Genomic DNA, 20409 nt, shown 5'->3' on the forward strand with positions numbered 1-20409 from the left:
GGTCATGGTCTCAGGGTTGGCGAGTTCAGTTTGTGAATTCAAGCTCACAGCACAGAGTCTGCTTCTGATCCTCTATCTCCCTCTCTCTCTGCCCTTCCCCTCCCTCTCAAAAATAAACATTAATTAAAATATTTAAAATAAACGTTACAAAAAAGAATTTCCAGGTAAGCTTGTTGTCATTTATGTATGTCAGACCTTGGTATTTAGGCTGCTTAAGGATTGAAAGTGAGGCCACGTGGGGGATAAATTTTCACCACAATGAAAATGTGGGATCACATATTAGCAGTTCCAGTAGGTCAAATAGTTGTTAAAGTTGTAGAGACTTAGAGAGTGAGCTAAAAAGATAGGAAGTGTTGGTTAGAGAATGCAATGCTTAAAATTCAGATTATGGATCTTGTATAGTTATTAGTAATGTTACAGTGAAGAATATTCAAGTGATGTTACCTCAAGATGATTTTACTTAGTATTTCTTTTATGGGACTCTCTCAATTTAGCTCATCCAGATTTGAATTTTTAATTCCAAATTCTTTTCATTTAAATTCTGCTGCTCCATCAATGATTCATTCAAGAATTGTGTTCTCTGCTTTTTAAGTTAGCAATAATTGTAAAATTGATTTCAATTATTGTCTTTAATCTTGTTATTTTTAATACTTACATTTTTATACTCTATAGAGAATTTGACCCTATATGACCCTATATTTTATAAGCTAATCTAGGTAGGTTTTATTATTATTGCTACTCCCATTTTACAGTGGAGGAATCTCAAGTTCAGAGAGATTAAATGATTTGTTCAGTCTTTTCACTCCAAAGCCCAGTGTTCTTTCCATTATATTGAATGGACTAATACCATAAATCTAATCTAACATGTTAATGGATCTAGTAATTGGGGAGTGTCCCTGCCTAGAAAGAGGTCTCTCTGGAGATCCAATAATAGTCTAAAAGAGCTGCTCTGCTAATGAGGATTTTAGACTACACAGCATAACAGTGGAATAGGTGGGACTTTGAGAATTCTTTGAGTAATAAAGTAATAAAGGATAGGCAACTTCCTTTTCCTCTTACACTCAAAAGGACACAGAGCTCCTTTAACAAAAGTCATGTAAGAGTAAGTACAAGTCAATATTGAAAGTCGAAGTCAATTATGATTAATTTATAAACATTTTTAATAACAAAGAGGATTTGAAAAGCCATCAAGTATGACTAACAGCATGTTGGGAGTCATGAAATTAATACAAAATGAGGGAGAAAGTAAGAGATTTTGGAGTATTCTTTAATACAGAGAAATACACCCTACTTTGTTGACATTTTAGGTAAAGTTGGCATGTTTGATAATCTCTACTCATTCATTTTATACTAGGGAGGATCAACCCACAACTGGCCAGGTTAAGAGCATTTCTTTCATGTTGACTTGGAATTATGGTTGTAGAATAAGTTGATCAATTAACTCAAGCACATTTGTGGGAGAATAAAAGAGATTTGGTGTATATTTCTTTAAAGATATGTTGCCCAGATAATAAAGCTTATGAATAAGAGAAAGCTCTATCTTTAAATATGATTTTTATTGATCAGTTGATTACTTTTATCCCATTTCTTAGATATTTCTTTTTTAATGAGAATGAAATGTTAAATTAGTTGACAGTATTAAGAAAGCAGATAGATAATATTAAATTCAGATAGAACCTAAAAATAAGAATTTTTAATGTGATATTTATAAGTAAAAACATTAGCCACAAAGAACTTTATTATATTTAAAATTCTCAAGGGCCATCATTTCTTAACTTCTTTTAAAATTCTTTGTAAATATTGCCTCAAATCCGTTGGCTAGGTTTTTTAATAAAAGACGACAATTTATTAAAACAAGATTTTTATTTACTAGATAATGTGATATGAGAAAAAAATATTGACCTGGTTTGCCAGTACTTTTCTAGCAATTTTAATCAATTCATTTAACCTTTCTGGACCCTCATTGTTTCTTTTTCTATAAAATGTGTTTTAGTAGATAAGCTCTAATATCTCTTATAAATTCTAAGTATGTCACCTTTGTTGTCGTTGTTGTTGTCAATGGATTGAGTTCTTAAATTTTGAGATATCATATTACTAAAGCTGTGTCTTGCATCCCATAATTTTATAATCAGTGGTCTAACATTGTAGCCTTGGAGCACTTACGTGGCTCAGTTGGTTAAGGGTCTGACTCTTGATTTCAGTTCAGGTCATGATCTTTCATTCGTGAGATCAAGCCCCACATTGGGCTCCATTCTGACAACACAGAGCCTACTTGGCTCTCTCTCTCTCTCTGTCCCTCCCCTGCTCCTAAGCTCTCCCTCCTTCAAAATAAATACGTAAACTTAAAAATAAATAAATAATACATATATACATACATACATTGTAGCCTTAGTGATAGAAGTGGTGATAGCTATGAAAGGGAAGAGGTGAACCTGGAAAACCACCTTTCCTTAAAAATTTTCTTTGATTCTAGAACATAGACCTTTTTGCCAGTGAAGATTTATTTCTAATTTGTAAAATGAAAAGACTTACTGGGGAACATGAAGGACTTTTCTTTTGGTCTTCCTTCTTCCATCAGTTTGAGAAGTATTTGAAAGGTATGTGAAAGAAATGTGATTATGTGAGAGAAAACATGACTATTTCTCATAGAGTGAAAACGGCATTGAGAACTCTTTAGGAATGGAAATAATTACTAGTTGAGAATGGCCATGAAATCAGAATTGGAATTATAAAGTCTCAATTGTGGCTCTTCATTTCATGAGATGGGTAGAAAAAGAGATACTTTGCCAGTATGCATAGTAAGAAAGGTTACTTTAATATTGTGCAAAAAAATTTGGCTGAGACCTACTGTCATATTTCTCTTGAAATGTAAAACATGATTCCCAGAGTATGAAAAGAATTTATTTTTATATCTATGTGGGGAATTAGAGCTATATTTTTGGGTTTTTTTCTTTATTACATAAGTAATGTATGTACACTGAAAAATTTTGGAAAGTGTTTAAACTTGGTATGATACCTTAAAATTATAAGAATTATAAGCAGATTTCTTTTACTAAAAGTAACCAGTTTTCCAATCCTAACATAGGAATTATAACTGAATGTGTCACAAAAGTGGATAAGTTAATAAAGCCTGTCTGTGGGTCCCTTAAAGAAAGATCTTTCAATGCTAGTGTAACTTTATTAGCTTTTAAAAATCATCTATGTCTGACAATCTCAGCACTTAAAAATGAGGCTCATAAAAATATACATTAAAAAAGTAAATAATCCATGCCCACCTCAATTTAAAATAATTTTATTTAATATCATATATATAACATCCGATGAAACATACAGCTGAAGAAGTGTGATATGCTATACATAATTTATGCTTCACCAAGTGTTTTATAATTGTTTTATCTAGGGCCCCAAAGGAGATCCAGGACTTTCCCCTGGTCAAGCTGTTCCTGGAAAAAAGGTAATTAGTTGCCCGTGGACTAAAATCATGGAGATATATTTCAGGCATTAAAAAAAATCATTTTTATCTTTCTTAAACATTTTTTAATGTTTATTTATTTATTTTGAGGGGTGGGGAGGACAGAGAGAGAAGGAGAGAGAATCCCCTTAACAGACCAAGCCATGAAGGCATTCCCAAAAATGTAGATTTTACTTGATATTAGACAGAGAAGAGAGAAAACTAGCAGATTTTAATGAAGGAAGAAATATTTAAAAAATAGATTATATCAGATTAATTTTTCAGTTGAAATCCTAACATTAATTTTATTGAGTGTCTACTGTGATTACCATTTTGCTACCTTCCAATTAGGGTAGGGTGGGGTGAAAAATTAGAGCAAGATATGGCCCTAATCTCAAAAACTTGCTGTTAAAAGGCATACATCAATAATACATAAATTACAATGCTATTTTGTACCTTTTTGAGAATAGTTCCATGTACTTTACCATTTTTAAGTACCACAGTAACTGCAAGAGAGGCAGTCATCATTATCTTGTTTTCCAGAATACAGAATTCATGGAAAGCCTGAGTGGCTGTCAGTTAAGTGTCTGACTCTTGGTTTTGGCTCAGGTCATGTTCTCACGGTTCCTGAGTTCAAGCCTCACATCAGCCTCCGCAGTAACCAGCACAGTGCAGAGCCTGCTTGGGATTCTCTCTCTCTCTCCCTTTCCCTCTGCCCTTCCCCTGCTCATTTTCTCTCTCTCTCTCTCTCTCTCTCTCTCACTCTCTCTCTCTTTTCCGATAAGTAAATAAACTTAAAAAAAAAGGAAAACAGAATTCATTGAATTTAAATGAGTCATGAATAGTAAGTGGCAGAGTTAATGATATATTTGTCTGACTTTTAATCTAATATGCATTTCATTTTGTCATAATGCTGTCAAACACATATACATTGAAGTAAAAATAAACTAGTATTTTAAAGTAAAGATAGCAACAAAATCTTTATTAGGAGAAAGGTACTGTTTTCCAGTGAGGATGAATGCAAATAGAGCCTTAGGAATACATCTGGGAAGCTTTGTTTAGACAAGCACTTGATGAATGTGATACAATTATGGGATGTTTTTGTTTGTGTGGTATACATTCACAAACTTTTAAAATCCCTGAATAATTTTGATGGTTCCTGTGTTGAAATCTGATCTTTTAACCGGCTTACAGAAAACTTCGTAAACTTAAAAAAAAAAAAAAACCCATACCATTTTAATGAACTTTGCAGATGTTATACTGACAAGTAAATCCTCAAAAAAAAAAAAATTTTAATCTAGAATTTTGAGAATTTTATTCCTGTGATGGAACTGAGTTCTCTGAATATAAATATTTTAGAAAAAGAATTGAAATTTATTATTAGAAACATATTTTCATTGGTCCCTTACTTATTGCAAGGAAGAATATCCTGCAGTCTGAGAAACAAAATGCCATCTTTTAAAATATCTAAATATAGGACATTTGATTTCTTACTTAAAATTTAGAAATTAGAGTTCCATTCCGTTATGATGTCTGCTTTAAATAACCCTCCCCAAATTAAGCATTCCCATTTATATCAAATGCTTGGTTTTATCTTTACTCATGGCTTCCCTGTCCAAAATATAGGGTGGTTCAGTATGTATACAGTTTCTGTATGAAATATAGGATGGTTCAGCATTAGAATTGAGTCTTAGAAGTATGTCAGTCTTTTTTCACTTTTTGAATTACTCATTTACTAATTGTGGTTATTGCTAGATGGGAGAAATGTAGTAAGATACAGGATTTAATGATATGTTGCCATTGAGCTTTAAGTGAAATATACCTTTTAAAATTGAAAGATGTATTTCTAAAATGGCAAAATTTAAAAACATTTATTAAACATTATATTTATATTAAATTGGGTTCACATATACTGAGGAGGCGGGATATTAGTTATATACATATATTATGAATACATATATAAACATTAAAAGGTGAGAGTTGAGGGGGTGGATAACAATAGTGTTTTGGTTTTAATCACTTAGCCATTTTTATAATAAATATATGGTCAGCGACATAACAACGAAAGAAATGCAGGGGCTGGTCTTTCAGCATAGAACATTCACTAAAGAACATCTCTCATAGAGCATTTAATTGAAGTGTTTAAGCCCTTTTGGGACCTTAACTCTTAAGGAGTGGTAATTTTCCTTTTCCATAAGGCAAGTGAGATATTCTCATTTTTCAGATGGAGGAACTTTTATTTTTTTGTTAATGTTTTTTAATGTTTATTTATTTTTGAGAGATACAGAGACAGAATGCGAGTGGGTTAGGGGCAGAGAGAGAGGGAGACACAGAATCCGAAGCATGCTCCAGGCTCCAAGCTGTCTGCACAGAGCCCCATGAGGGGCTTGAACTCACAAGCTGTGAGATCATGACCTGAACTGAAGTTGGACGCTCAACTGACTGAGCCACCCAGGTGCCCCAGATGGAGGAACTTTTAAAAGAAGTAAAGTGATCCACCCACGATTAGAGCTAGTAGAAGGAGACAAGCCTCCAATAACCTGTTTCCTAGTGCAGCTTTCTTTTCCCTCTATTAATTGTAAAATATATATATATATACATATATATATATATGTATATATATACGTGTGTGTGTGTGTGTGTGTGTGTATATATATATATATATACACATATATATATGTTACCTGTATAAACTTTCACCCCATCACAAATGGAAGCCATCCTAATAAAATGTCAAGAAGAGGTATTAAAATGAAATTAGTACAAATGGAAAGGTATTCAATTGGTAATCATTAGAAACATTCTTTCCTCTTCTGATTGTTTAACTTGATGACACATTAGAGTACATAGTGCACTAAATATTAAACAGAACACAGTCACTTAGTTTACTTAGGATTATTACTTAAGTACTCTTTTTTCTTTCACAACATTGTTTTTTCATGCATAATATATTTGCTGCAGCAGAAAGAAAGAGAGGAAGGAAAGTAAAACTGCATTTGGAGCAAAGTGTCTCAAGATTGTTACCATTCCTTTTTCTTTTCCTTTTCTTTTTTTTTTTTTAAGTTTATTTATTTTGAAAGAGAGAGCACACACGCATGCATGAGCAGCGGAAGGGTAGAGAGGGAGAGACAGAGAATCCCCAGCAGTCTCCACACTCATACCTGCACCCGCCAGCGCAGGGCTCAACTGGAGGGGAGAGAGGCTCAGTCCCACTACTGTGAGAGATCATGACCTGAGCGGAAATCAAGAGGTGGTCACTTAGCCAACTGAGCCACCCCGGTGCCCCTTTCTCATTCCTTTCTGACATGTTTTTTCCAACCCAGTTCACACAGCTTCCTCTTTGTCTCTCACTGTCACTTCTGCCCACCAGATACTCCTTCCCCCTCCCATCAGTATACTTTCTCCCTCCCACCCCAAGATGGGCTTGCAGGCCCTCATCAAAGTTGGGGGATCAGGAGAATGGACGGCCCTAATAGGTGAAGTCCCATCTGCGGGAGCCAAACACACATCCTCCCAATAAGTTTTCTCAGCAGTTACTTCCCAGTGGTACAGCAGGCAACACCAGCACAGCCCCGGAAGCAAAAGTGTCCCTTTCTCTGCTGTGCCATGTGAGCCCAGCCCTGCTCGCCACAGCCCTGCCTGGAGGCTCCTTGTGGAAATCCCACCAGATGCCAGCCTGACCCCTCCACAGCTGCCACACAGCATGCTCATAGAACTATTTTTTCATGTTTATTCATTTTTGAGAGAGAGGGAGCAAAGGGGAAGAAGGGCAGAGAGGTGAACAGAGGATCTGAAGTAGGTGCCGCACCAACAGCAGAGAGCCTGATGCGGGGCTCGAACTCACAAACCCTGAGATCATGACCTGAGCAGGTGTCTGTAGCTTAACCAACTGAGCCACTCAGGTGCCCCACTTATAGATTTTTTTTAGTAAACTTTAGATTTTTAAAACACAGTAAATCTTGGAATGACAGGAATTTAGGGAGTGAGGGCATTCCTAGAGAAAAGAATATCAGAAAAAAAGGGGGCAGAGGCATGGAGTAGGAAGTAAGGTGCAGGTATTCAGCATGGGAAGAGAGAAATGTGGGGAGCCTCAGAAAAAGTCTCAAAAAGGCCCTGAACTTAAGCCTACTTGCAAAGATCAGGAATGAATGCAATAAGATTTTGATGATGGAGATGAAATCCTGCAGCAAGGGAATTCTAATTTTCAATTCCCATTCATAACATTAAACCTCTCTTTGTGTTTTGTTCTTAGGGCAGTCAAGGCCTTTCTGGATTAATGGGCCCCCCTGGTATGCAAGGTGATAAGGTAAGATGTAGTTTTACTTTGACATAATCCTTGTCATCTGGGTCTGGGAGCTCTTCAAGTCTTAAAATCTCATTTTGAAGTGGAGCCCAAAGTCAATGTTTTAAATTCCTTTTCTCAGCAAAAAGAATTAGGATGCTCTCCTAATCCAGGAGAGTGTTGCCCACAAAAGGCAATGCCCTATGAAAACTAAAACCCTTCAGTTAATGAAGGGAACAAAATTCACATGCAGGGATAAGTCAAAGTCACCGACAGAATGTTGAAGCTTTTCTTTTCTTCTTCTTTTTTATAAAAGGGCAATAACCTACTTCCGAAAGTTTGAAATCATTTTTTAACTTTTATTTGTTCAAAGTGAGGTATACTTGGTTATAGGTAATACTTTTGACTTTTTTTAAAGGGTTCTCATTGCATTAAGAAATATTAATCGCTGCCATGATATATATATATATATATATATATATACACACACACACACACACAAATATATACACACATGTGTGTGTATATATACACACACACACACACACACACACACACACACACACACATACATACATATGAGGCCTGAAGAGTAGGGCAGAAGTGAGGATTGGAAATAGCAGGTAAAAAACAATAGCGATATGTATTTGGCAACACATATTTTTCTGAGTTGAAAAGGAATCTAATACAGCTGAATCTAATATAGCTGCTCCTCTATACGTTCAGCTTATTTTTCTTTTTCACCCAAACACTGAGTTGTTGACTTTCTACAGGGAAAAGGAAGATACAAAATATCTAAGTATTAAAGGCCCCAAAATATTGAAGAGCAGTATTTGACTTGATATGGATATCTAAATACATATAATAATGAGCTGTGTCGATGTCTCTGTATGTCTTATAACCTTTCTCTTGGGACATTTTGGTTGGAAGTGGTTTTTGGGCTCTGGTTACTTGATTCAAATCCCATCTGCCATTTTCTAGGTCCCAATGACTTTGGGTAGGGTATTTAATCTCTCTATGTTTCAGTTCCCTCATTTGTAAAATGTGAGGATAATACTACCCACTTTATAGGTAGTCATTGGGAACAAGAAGTGAGAGAATCCATGCAATAAAGTGTCAGACAAATTGCAAGCCCTAACAAATATTAACCATCAGCTGTTTATCTGGTTTCGTAAATATAACCTTGTTTGCTTTCCCTTATAACTCCTGCTAAAGAGCTGAATTTTAAAATGATGAAAAAGATTTTGATCTCATGGAGTATTTTCCCTCCCATGCCCACACTACCATTATTTTTATGGCCTTCAAACTAATTTTCATCTGAAACAGTACTTAAAATCTGATCAGTACTTAATCTGATCAGTACTTAAAAATCAGTACTTAAAAATCTGATCAGTACTTAAAATCTTCTTTGATTGTAGTTGCTCCCATGGAGACAGAGACTGGAGAGTGATCATTTCTAACAGAATTGGTCTTGATATATAGTCACAAACCTGTTCAATTAATGCCACTCAGTGTACCTCTAACCACTAAATATACCTCTGAAGAAACTGTACTGACGAATAGCATCAAAGATCTCATAATATGGAAATTATTTTAATTATTTTATTTGATATTAAATATACAATATTTCACCCTAAAGAATGATACTACATATGACGGAAAACCGAATCATTACTTTCTGAAGTTAAATGATGCCTGTGGTTTGGGAAATTAATTAGTCCAGGAAAGGGAACTCTAAGTAATATTGGAGTGGTTATTGTGTAGAGGACTATGCATAGAAATATCTATAGAGACAAATTTTAAAAAGTTGATTGTAACCATTATACCACATTATCATTTTAACTTTGGAATTGTGCTTACTTAAAGCAGAAGATACTGGCTTTCAAAGACCTGTGCATATATTATATATGTCTTGGCTTACCAGCATTTTAAAATCTTAAGATTAATATATTCTTTTTGATCTGTATAGGTCTAGTAAAGTGAAATACAGCATTATTTTAAACAAACTGGGCTACAGATTATCTTTCAGAGACTTCCTTTCCTCTTATATGATTTTTTAAACTTTTAAAATCTGCCTTTTTTTTGGTTAAAGCTGATCATATAGAAGCCAGTGGTCAGATAGCTGCAGTAGCTGAATTTTCTCTAGAGAAAGTTTTGTTGAAAATATTAGAAACAGTGGTGCTGGGTGGCTCAGTTAGTGAAGCATCTGAGTATGGCTCACGTCATGATCTCATGGGTTCGTGAGTTCGAACCCCACGTCAGGCTTTGTGCTGACAGGTGGGAGGCTGGAGCCAGCTTCCGATTCTGTGTCTCCATCTCTCTCTGCCCCTCCCCTGCCCACCCTCTGTCTCTCTGTCTCTGTCTCTCTCAAAAATAAACAAACATTAAAAAAAAAATAAATTTATTTCTGAAAAATGAAATATTCATGGTTCACTATGATTTGACAGTAGTTTAGAAAAGTGTTAAAACAGGGGCGCCTGGGTGGCTCAGTCGGTTAGGCGTCCGACTTCAGCTCGGGTCACGATCTCGATCTCGTGGTCCGTGAGTTCGAGCCCCGCACCGGGCTCTGTGCTGATGGCTCAGAGCCTGGAGCCTGCTTCCGATTCTGTGTCTTACTCTCTCTCTGGCCCTCCCCCGTTCATGCTGTCTCTCTCTGTCCCAAAAATAAATAAACGTTAAAAAAAATTAAAAAAGAAAAAAATAGAAAAGTGTTAAAACATTTGAGATGATTTTGTAGTTTTTCTGAGAATTTTTGAGTGTGGCTATTAATAGAAACTATATACAAATTAAAAACAAAACAAAACAAAACAAGTATTGCTAGGGAAAGGACATAAGGATTCAATCTAAACCTAAATTGATTCTTCACATATCAGGCTTGGGACAAGTTTCTATCACACTATGTGCATGTCTTGTTTTAATATGAATATACAGTAGAAGTATATTCAAAATGAGCTTGATAGACTGTTCCTGTGGCCTGTATAGAAGGGAGAAGGGCAAGACCAATTAGTGGATAAAATGCTCAGTTAATTATGAGCTGCTTTTATGGAATTTACTAGTTTTGGTTCATGTTTTGAACCACCTAGGTCACTCTAGGTTACTTTCTTGCAAACTGGATCCATGCTAGGACAACCTAGAAAAGTAGCTCGTGTTAGCTCTAACCTGGGACTCCTGTTTCTTTCATCCTTGCAATTCCACCCGTGATGTTAGTGCTAGGTGAATTCTTAAGGTCCAGGTAAGAACTTAAATTATTCACTTTGTAAGTGAGAAATCTAAGGTAAGCCCAGAGAGGTTAAGGGAATTGTTCATGGTCACTCAGAATTATGGCCGGATGGAGAGATAAAACTTACTGCTACAGGATCAACTGTGCTTTTAAGTATTCTTTGCATATCATGAGAGATGAACAAAGTATTTGGGTTTTGTTTAATATAAAGTTTATTACATCCTTTTATCTTTAAACTATTTTATAAAGTATCATTATAACTGTTACTACTGATATATTATGTGCCATATCCCAGTCACTCTGCTGAGCCCTATTTCTTTTCATTTTAAAAACAACTCATTGAGGGGTGCCTGTGTGGCCAGTTGGTTAAGCATCTGACTCGTGATTTTGGCTCAGGTTATGATCTCATGGTCATGAGATGGAGCCCCACGTCAGTCTCTGCACTGAGCATGAAGCCTGCTTAAGATTCTCTCTCTTTCTCCCTCTGCCCCTCTCCTGAGCTCTCTCTCCAAAGTAAACAAACCAACAAACAAAAAAAAACCTCATTAAGCCAGACAGTATGTTCACTATGTCATAAATAAGTTAATTGAAGTATAAAAGGGTTAAATCACTTACCCAAGACCACACTACGATTAATTGGCTGAGTTAGGACTCAAATCCAGGCCTGTTTGACACATGACTGCTCTTAATAGCTTCAAATACTGCTTCTCCATTAATTAATTAGTTTGTTAAATCAGTATTTGTAGGATGTGTATTTCAGTACTGCTGACTGTCCCTGGCATGTGTGCAAGAGGAAGTAAAATTTTGCTTTTCATGAAAGCCAAGGGAACAGATATAGTTTTGGATGACAGATAATAATGACTTCATTATTCCTTTTCTCTGAAAGTATCTGGAAATATTAAAATTCTTCTAATATAAGTCGTACTCAAGTAATTTTGAAAATGGCTGCAAGAAAGTTGTGTTGAGAACACTCAACAGCTCATGAAAACTGTTGAGATTAATAAACAGAAGGTTGCTGTTAAAAACATTCTGAACATAAGTAATATTGAGAGAAATAACAAAGTGAATAAATTAGCAGCATTGCTGTCTTTTTCCACCTTTCAATAGATTTTTTAGTTTGCTTCTTTCTTTTTCTTTTTTTATCTCTCTCCTCCCAATTTTTTTTTTAACCGGTATCAACATCTTAACAAGCAATGTGTTTCCCCAAATTGACTGGTTACATTGCCTCAACTTAGCCACCTTCATGTAATTTTTATTTTCCTAGGAACTAAAGTATGTTTTTACTTCCCACTCAGTGTCTAAATTTGTGCCAAAAGGCAGATAAGTTGGATCCAGAGTGTATGCTGTGTTGGATGGAAGACAAGAGTCATAATTCTGAGCTTGGACTCCAGATGGATTTAAAATTGTTTTTTAATATAGCAATCAGTTGCTATATTAATATTGGAAGTCTGCTATTTAAAATTGTAAGAACATTGACAGTGATTTCAATTGGAACACTTTTTGTAGGATCGAGAGGATGAACCAGATGGGAGCAGTTAAGCACATCTTAGCATAAAGGCATATAGCTCACAGCAATGGTGAAATATGAACACACATTTTAATACAGATTTTTATGAACCGTGTTTGGCAGTATTTTTCTGAATATCAAAAATACTAATTATGGTTTTTTAGTGATAATTGTAAATCAGTGCAAATTCTTAATTGTGTTTTGATGGAATTATTTCAATTACTTAAAAAGTTTTCCATTACATATGAGGAACACAGTAAATATCTTTACAAAGTTGGAAAGGAAAAAAGAAGTGAAGCATCAAGTGGAATGCATTGTGATTTATTAGTCACTCAAAAACTAGACAGCTTTTCATAACCTATTTAAAGCAAGGACAGTACTAAGGAGCTACAATAATGCTGAATGTCCATGAGAATGACAATAAAAAATCAGGATTGGCATAAAAAATCTGTGCCTGGAGAGAGAAATAAGTAGAGTTCTGCTGCTCCACAGTTGACTCTATAGATTATTTTCTCCCTTGCCCACTATCCTTGTAAAAATCAGCAAAGCTACATTGTGCTTTGGGTTGGTTCCCAGTCCAAGTATTGTACTGGACGTCTAATGCAAAGGCTGTGCATAAGGTCTGTGCTGTCTCCACTCTTGCCATCTCCTTTCTCTGCAATCCTCCGTTCCCACTAATGGTAGGGGACACTGGGACCAAAGCAGTGCAGTACTGAACTCCCCCACAGGCAAGCCAGTGTTTACCAGAGTGGTGTAATTTGCGGGACTTGGAAAGTTCCTTGTGTCCAAAGATATTTTCCTCAGTCTGGCTCTTGTGATTGACGTTTTAACATTAAGGGTGAGTTCATTTGGCTAAAAGTATTTCGGTTTCCAGAAATTAAAAAAAAAAAAAAATCTGCGTTCTCAGAAAAAGCTGTTATCTGTCATATAACACCATTCTGAAAATTAGTTTATCATATTCTTTTTCTCTGAGAACTAGTTGAGAAGGACTATTACTAGGGTGGATGGGGCCACAGTGGAAACCGGGTACTGATTAAAGGAGGTTAGTGGGTCAGTATTGTGAGGAGGTTGGGACAAAGGTTGGCACAAGTGTGTTGTGTGCGTGAGGGAGGTATGTTCCAGGAAGAAGGGGAAGCGGGTAGAATAGAGAGGTTTGTGTGGTGTTTAATCCTGTAATGTGAGTCCCCTCAAGCTCTCCAGTTATCTGGCATCCTCCTTCAATTTATTTGTTTTTTAAAAAAATTAAACTTCTTATTCTCTTCTTGTTCTTATTTATTGCCTTGCCCCAAGAAGTGCTGCCATTCTCATAGCTATTGATTTTCATCTTTTTTTATGGTCATATTATCACTGTTTCTCAATTTTGCCATGCTTTTCTCTGGTTATTTTGGCCAAAACATGAATATCGGCCTTTGTTTGTATCCCTCAAGGCATTGTCACTATGACTCCTGTAGTGATTGACAAGTTTCATTAGAAACTTGCAACTACCTAATCTGTAAACCAATGCTCTTACATTACAGAAAAATGAAATTTACTACTGCCTTCAAACAACACTGAAGTAGCAGTGGCTAAAGGGAAATACATGAGTGACTTAGGAGTCCTTAAGTAGTATCTCAGCCTAGTGTCCAGCACGTATTATTAGTGAGTGACTGAAGGTTGCTGCTCTTACGTTTCATTGATTGTGCCCTTTCACCCAGTCCTAGTGGTCATCTTTCTTCTCTTCTCTGCTTCTCTGCTTCCCAAATCAGTGTCTCTTCCTGTCTTATTTTCCCTGAGGCCTCTTATCAGGATTTCATCCCATTTTAGGTAGGCTGAGTAGAACCAGTTAACCTGTTTACTGATCTCTCAGTGGTGTTGCCTTTCACACGATTATATACATGGTCATCCCACCTTCGTCTTAACTTCCCGAGACTAGACAGAAGCAAAAGATCCAGGGAGGTTGCTTCAAACAAAAGAGCAGCTTCCTTCCAGAGATAAAATCTGTCAGTAACTCTCTCAAATGCTACATTTGTTTTAGTCACATCCTTTTGCTCTGCAGTTCACTCAGAAAACCAGTATTATGTAAATAAGGTATAGTCCCTGTCTTCCAGTAGCTTATGGTCTAAAGAAAGGAAACACACTAAAGTAAATTACAAAAGTGTATTATGCCATGACAAGGGCAATAATGAAGATATGAAAAGGTTATTGTAGGATGTAGTTGAGGGCAGTGGGAGAGTGTTTAGGGAACGGGGAAGGAGGCAACATCTGACCTGCATCTTGAGGATGAGCAGCCGTTATGCTGAGGATATGGTAGTTAGTGGACATGTATGCTAGCTACACAGAGGAGATGGCAGAAACAGAGGCTCACAGGCAAAGAGCAGTTCCTTGTTCCTGGGTTATGAAGTGTGAGACAGGAGGTGTCAGGAGATAAGGCTTGAGGGCTATTCAGGGGCAAACTTATAAAGGAGCTTACATCACGTATCACTCACGTCTATTAATTTATCATGTAATAGAGAACTACCTGATGGGTTTTAAGAAGGGGAGTGCCGGGGAGCCTGGGTGGCTCAGTCGGTTGGGCGGCCGACTTCGGCTCAGGTCATGATCTCACGGTCCGTGAGTTCGAGCCCCGCGTTGGGCTCTGTGCTGACAGCTCGGAGCCTGGAGCCTGCTTCATATTCTGTGTCTCCCTCTCTCTGACCCTCCCCTGTTCATGCTCTGTCTCTCCCTGTCTCAAAAATAAATAAACGTTAAAAAAAAAAAATTTAAAAAATTAAAAAAAAAAAAAAAAAAGAAGGGGAGTGCCAAAGGCAAATCATCTACTCTCCAGTTTCTTTGGCACTTCTGTGGGCTCTGGAGGGGAATGCTTCTACCTTTCTGAAACCTAAAGTCTATAGAAGGAGGCCCCAGATAGAAAGGTAAGGTGACAATACAGAAGTGGTCTTATGCCATAGGAGAAAAGTCCTTATCTGAGTGAATATGTGTCTTTTCCATCTAGTGAGGGAAAAAGACTGTTAAAAGGAGAACACTAATAATATATAAAGTTGACAACATGGAGATTTTATCATAAGGTCATTGAGAATTTTTCTTAATATATATATACAGGCATTCCTCACTTTAGATGGTTCAAATATACACAAATTTCAGTTACTATGTTTAATGAAAATAACACCAGTCTCCCAACAACATGGTTCAAACTTCACTTACCACAGTTATTAACCACAATTATTAACTGCGATTACTTGCATAAAGTACAAACTCTGCTATAGTCTCTTCAGTCTACAAAACAACATAAACTACAAAAACTACATAAATAACAGCTATGCATCAAGATCAATGACCAGTCACATCATTTCATCCAGTCAGTTGGTGACTGTTCACTGTGCATCTGTTATTCAATTCATGCAGACAGCAAAGTATGTAGTATGTTGCTTCCTTGTCTCTCAGTGATAAACCTGTGTGATATGTTATACAAATGGATAATCAAAAGAGGTAACTGACCAGCAAAGATGACAACAAAATAAAGGAATCATGGTAACACAGGACTTAAAATTAGAACTGAACATAAATGGAATTATAGAAAAAATAGCTGACCCTAGAACCCTGCTCCCAGTTGAGAGACCCTAGATAATGCAGCCAGAGGAACACAGGGAAGGTTAACTTTTGGACATAAATGAGGAAAGGGTTGTGATGAATAGGAGAGAGATGTCCCAGAAGAGTAACACCAGCAAAACACCCTTCACATTAGAAGAACTTTTGGAACTATTTCATGGCATTGAAAGTACTAAGGATAAAATGTTCAAAGTTGATCCAGAGTTAGAAAGGAGTGTGATAATTTGCCAAAGCACAGAAAATATGCTTGCTCAGTATGGTAATTTATACAAGAAGGCAAGCACTATTCAAACTACTCTTTATAAATTGTTTCAAAGAAATACTTTAGTTCTTAATGTTTTTAATCTTTTAAATTATGTTGTACCAAATATTAGTTGAACATTTTTTCATTTCCCTACACAATTTTAACTGTCAGAATTTTTAACATTTTGACAAATATTTTTAAAAGTCACAGAACATTTGTAATTTTTCCCATTATTTATATTGTTTTGCATGGTTTCAGCTTGGATGGTCAGTTTTATGGGCCTGTAGTACCATATGTCCAGTGAGGATGGCCTGTATATAAGTGGTACCACCAACTTTCTTATGGATAAACATTTTATATATGCATCCAAAATTTTAATTACTTGGGCAAAGTTCAGTATCTACTTGAAATTTCTTTCTTTCCCATCTCAATATTTATGGTTTTAATTCTTTAATTGTATCTCCCCCCTTCCCCTATCTCTCTTTCTCTCTTTCTCCCTCCCTCCCTCCCTCTCTCTCTTTGGTCATGTGTGGTTACCTATTGACAACATATTTGTTAGGGGTCAAATTTTTGTTAAAGTAAGTATTAACATGAAAGTCTCTGTTAAAATTAGATCCTAAGTCCCATTTGTTATTGTAATTCTTGGTAAGGCAGCTTTCTATCACAACAAATATTTAGAAAATTCTATGATTTATTATAATGGGTCTTTAATCTATTTTAAAACAGAGTTTGTAAATTTTCCTATTGGCATTCCTTAAGGACTGTGTTCACATTGTTGTTTTGTTTTGTTTTTTCAATATATTCATCCAAGAAAAATTGTATGTTGTTATTTACTGGACTTTTTTGTTATTCTTCCTATGTGAGTTAGAAAACAGTGACTCAAATAATATTTTCAAAAGAGTATACTATAAGCTATTTTTTAAAATAAAATGTTTGGTCCCTAGATTGGAGCTATGTCAAAATTTGAATGTAGGCATTTTTCCCAGGAATTTATTCCCTTTGCTTTTTAAAACTTTACAGACTAGTGTTTAAGTAGAATATAGATAAGGAATATAGTCACCAATATAGGGAATAGAAGGAGGCCTTTCTACAATTTGTTTTAATATTAAGAGAATTGAGATGTCATATTAGATACTTAGAATCTAATTTGTACTCAGGTTACTCTCAAATCCATTCACGTCTTTCCATCAATTCATTCATTCATCCATCCAAGTCCCTTCATTGAGTAATTAATGAGCACTTCCTATGAGCCAGGCACTATTCTAGGCACTGGGGATACCACACTGAATAGAATAGGTAAGGAACTTCAGTTTAAACTCTATAAGGAGCTCTACACTGTCTCTTATTCCTCCACTCAAATCTGATTTACAATTATCTTTTACTAGACTATAAAAGCCTCTGACCTGACCCATTCTTTTCCATTTACATATCTCAGAGTCCTCATCTTTGATTTAGATCTTATGCTTAAATCTGCTTTTTCTCTGATATATACATCAGTCTTACTTAAATTCTTCCTATGCCTGGATGGCCAAATTAACTAATAAATATGCCTTTGTTTTTCATTCAATGAAGCTAAATTAAAAAAAAAAAAACAACAGTGGCTTTCTTACAGATCCAAGTAATCACAGAATGCTAGCTATAAAAGGAAATTTTAAATAATTTTACTCACTGCCATCATTTTTACAAATATAGACTTCAAAGCTCATGATGTAGCTAGTTAGTGGCAAAACTGGAACTAGAACTCAGCCTACTTGGTCTGTTCTTTATTATTGTTAGCAGTGAAAAGACAACCAGAACATTTTGTTTAACTCAGGCTCTTCTGGTTGCAAAGAATGGACAGTTAGGCTATCTCAAGGAAGAGAAAATTCTTTCAGTCCTGTCTGTAGTATTAAGGGAAGCAGGGACCCACGGAATCTGAAAATAGGTGCTGTAATGTAACTTGGTCTTATGGAGACAAGCACTGATTCAAAGCAGCTCTGAGTGGTGTAGCTGCCTTAGTCTGTGGATCTTTTACTGTACTTTTCTAGTACTGCTACTCTCTGTTCTTCCCACATATGCCCTTTTGTGTTATCTCTGAGAACAACTTTCTTAACATAGTTTCTGCTTATTCTAAATTCTGTGTTTATACTTTGGCTTTCTTGTAACGTCTCAATTCCCCTTAACCTTTGAGAATCTTTCCTGCTTCAGCCCCCTACTGCTTAGTACCTGAATTTTTCTTTCTTTCCTTTTTAAAAAATAGTTTCAGTTAATTAAAAAAAGAATTTGACTGACCCAGCTTGTTCCTAGTTAGGCAAAACTCTTTATTCCGAGTGACTTCATTGCCTTCTGGCCAGACTTTGTATTGGCCTCCTTTAGATCAAGTGTTGTTTCCTGTGGCTGAGATGAGCAGGAGTGAGTTCATGAAGAAAAGATCATGACTGTTGCTGCCCCTTTATTAGAGTCTCTGGATGAGAAACAATCCCTTCAAAGGAAATTGTACATACAGAAGATACCATGTTTAACATGCCTAGTTCACTGTTATAAACTGCTTCAGGAAATGTAAATTAAAGAAGTTATACTTTTTTCATCATGGGCTAGGGGAGGGAGGAATCTCTGGCCAGAAAAACAGGTGGTAGCCAAAGAAAGGGAAGCATGTAGTTAGACTCAAGCATTCACAGAAATAAAAATAAATAAGTAAATAAATAAACACATACTTTTTCAAAAAAGGTAAAAGAGATAAGCCTATGGCAGAGGTTTCTCTACCTATGTGCCTCTTACCTTGGCTTCTCGTTCGTTACTCACCTTCCTGACACTTTCTCAGGAGCTGCTTAGCTCCCACCTTCCTAGAGCTGCTGTCTCATCGTAGGGAGCCACCACCACCTTGTTACTGCTGAGGACATTTTTTATGTCCTATTATAAAAAGTGAAGAGGAGCACCTGGGTGGCTCAGTTAGTTGATCTTCTGACTCTTGAGTTCAGCTCAGGTCATGATCCCAGGGTTGTGGGATCAAGTCCTGTATTGGGCTCTGCGCTGAGCATGGAACCTACTTGGGATTCTCTCTCTCTCTTTCTCTCTCTCTCTCTCTCTCTCTCTCTCTCTCTTCATCTTCTGCCCCAACTTTCTCTCTCAAAAAAAAAGTGACTTAGCTTTGACGATATTTTTATTTGTGGAATCTCAGGTGACATTTGGACGACTGAGAACAATATATCTCATATTTTGTAATTAGGCTGATCTTTAACTATCTTAAAAAAATGTAAACTCAGAGCAAACTTGAGCTAAAAGATTGGGTATATTAGATGCTGTAGGTAAATGAGTAACTTTAATAATGCCATGATTTATGAAATATTTAATTTCTTTGGTTGATCTATCTTGGTGATCTATAATTAAGGTTTGTGCATATCGATGAGAATGTTTCTTTCTTCCTGTCCCTTCTTTTAGCCTTATTTTGCTCACAGATCTTTCTAGAAGAAAAAGGATATTATCTATTTTATATCTTTGGGTATTAATAATGGAGATTAAATACTTGATTTTGGTTATAGTATATGGAAAATTTTTTTGTTACTGATTTTTTAGCTCAATAAAGTCCCTTTTGTCATAGGACCTGTGAGTGGCCTCTTTGATTTGTCTTAGCTCATTCATGGAGTGTGATTACAATGATTTGGATTAGAGAAACTGCCTGGATGTGGTCCAGTTTTTCAATAATTACAAATAGATTTTGTCTGAGAGCATTTTGCTTCAGCATTAATAAACTAAAACCAACTGTTAAAAAGCATCAGTAAGATTTAGCAGATCCATTGCTGGATACCAGCTTTATATAAAAGATGCTGTTCTGTATTCTTTTTTCAACACTATGCTACCATTTCAGTTGATAGTAACAAATAATTCAAATAACGCTCAAATTGAAGATTAGTAAGTAATAAATTAGTAAGAATTAACATTCATTTATGAGAAAACCAAAAATTGGGGGGGGGGAACCAATTTGGCACCTTTGTTTAGTTTTTTTGCTTGTACGAATTTACTGTTCATAACATGTTTTCACCTTTACCATTGCAGGGTCTCAAAGGCCATCCGGGGCTCCCAGGTCTGCGAGGTGAACCAGTAAGTACTTCGTAAAACTTATATCTTCTACAGTAAAAAAGAC

The 20409-nt window shown here is 36.0% G+C and overlaps 1 protein-coding gene across 1 annotated transcript in view; it reads left to right on the forward strand.

Annotated features, from left to right (window-relative positions):
- Positions 1-20409, forward strand: part of COL24A1 (collagen type XXIV alpha 1 chain) — a 390296-nt gene that overhangs the window by 53352 nt on the left and 316535 nt on the right. Inside the window, exons 6-8 of the mRNA XM_049618486.1 lie at positions 3401-3454; positions 7704-7757; positions 20322-20366. Of these exons, the coding sequence (XP_049474443.1) occupies positions 3401-3454; positions 7704-7757; positions 20322-20366 (153 nt within the window). The remainder of the gene's footprint in view (positions 1-3400; positions 3455-7703; positions 7758-20321; positions 20367-20409) is intronic.

Source organism: Panthera uncia, assembly GCF_023721935.1.
Source record: "Panthera uncia isolate 11264 chromosome C1 unlocalized genomic scaffold, Puncia_PCG_1.0 HiC_scaffold_4, whole genome shotgun sequence".
Taxonomy (NCBI): Eukaryota; Metazoa; Chordata; class Mammalia; order Carnivora; family Felidae; genus Panthera; species Panthera uncia.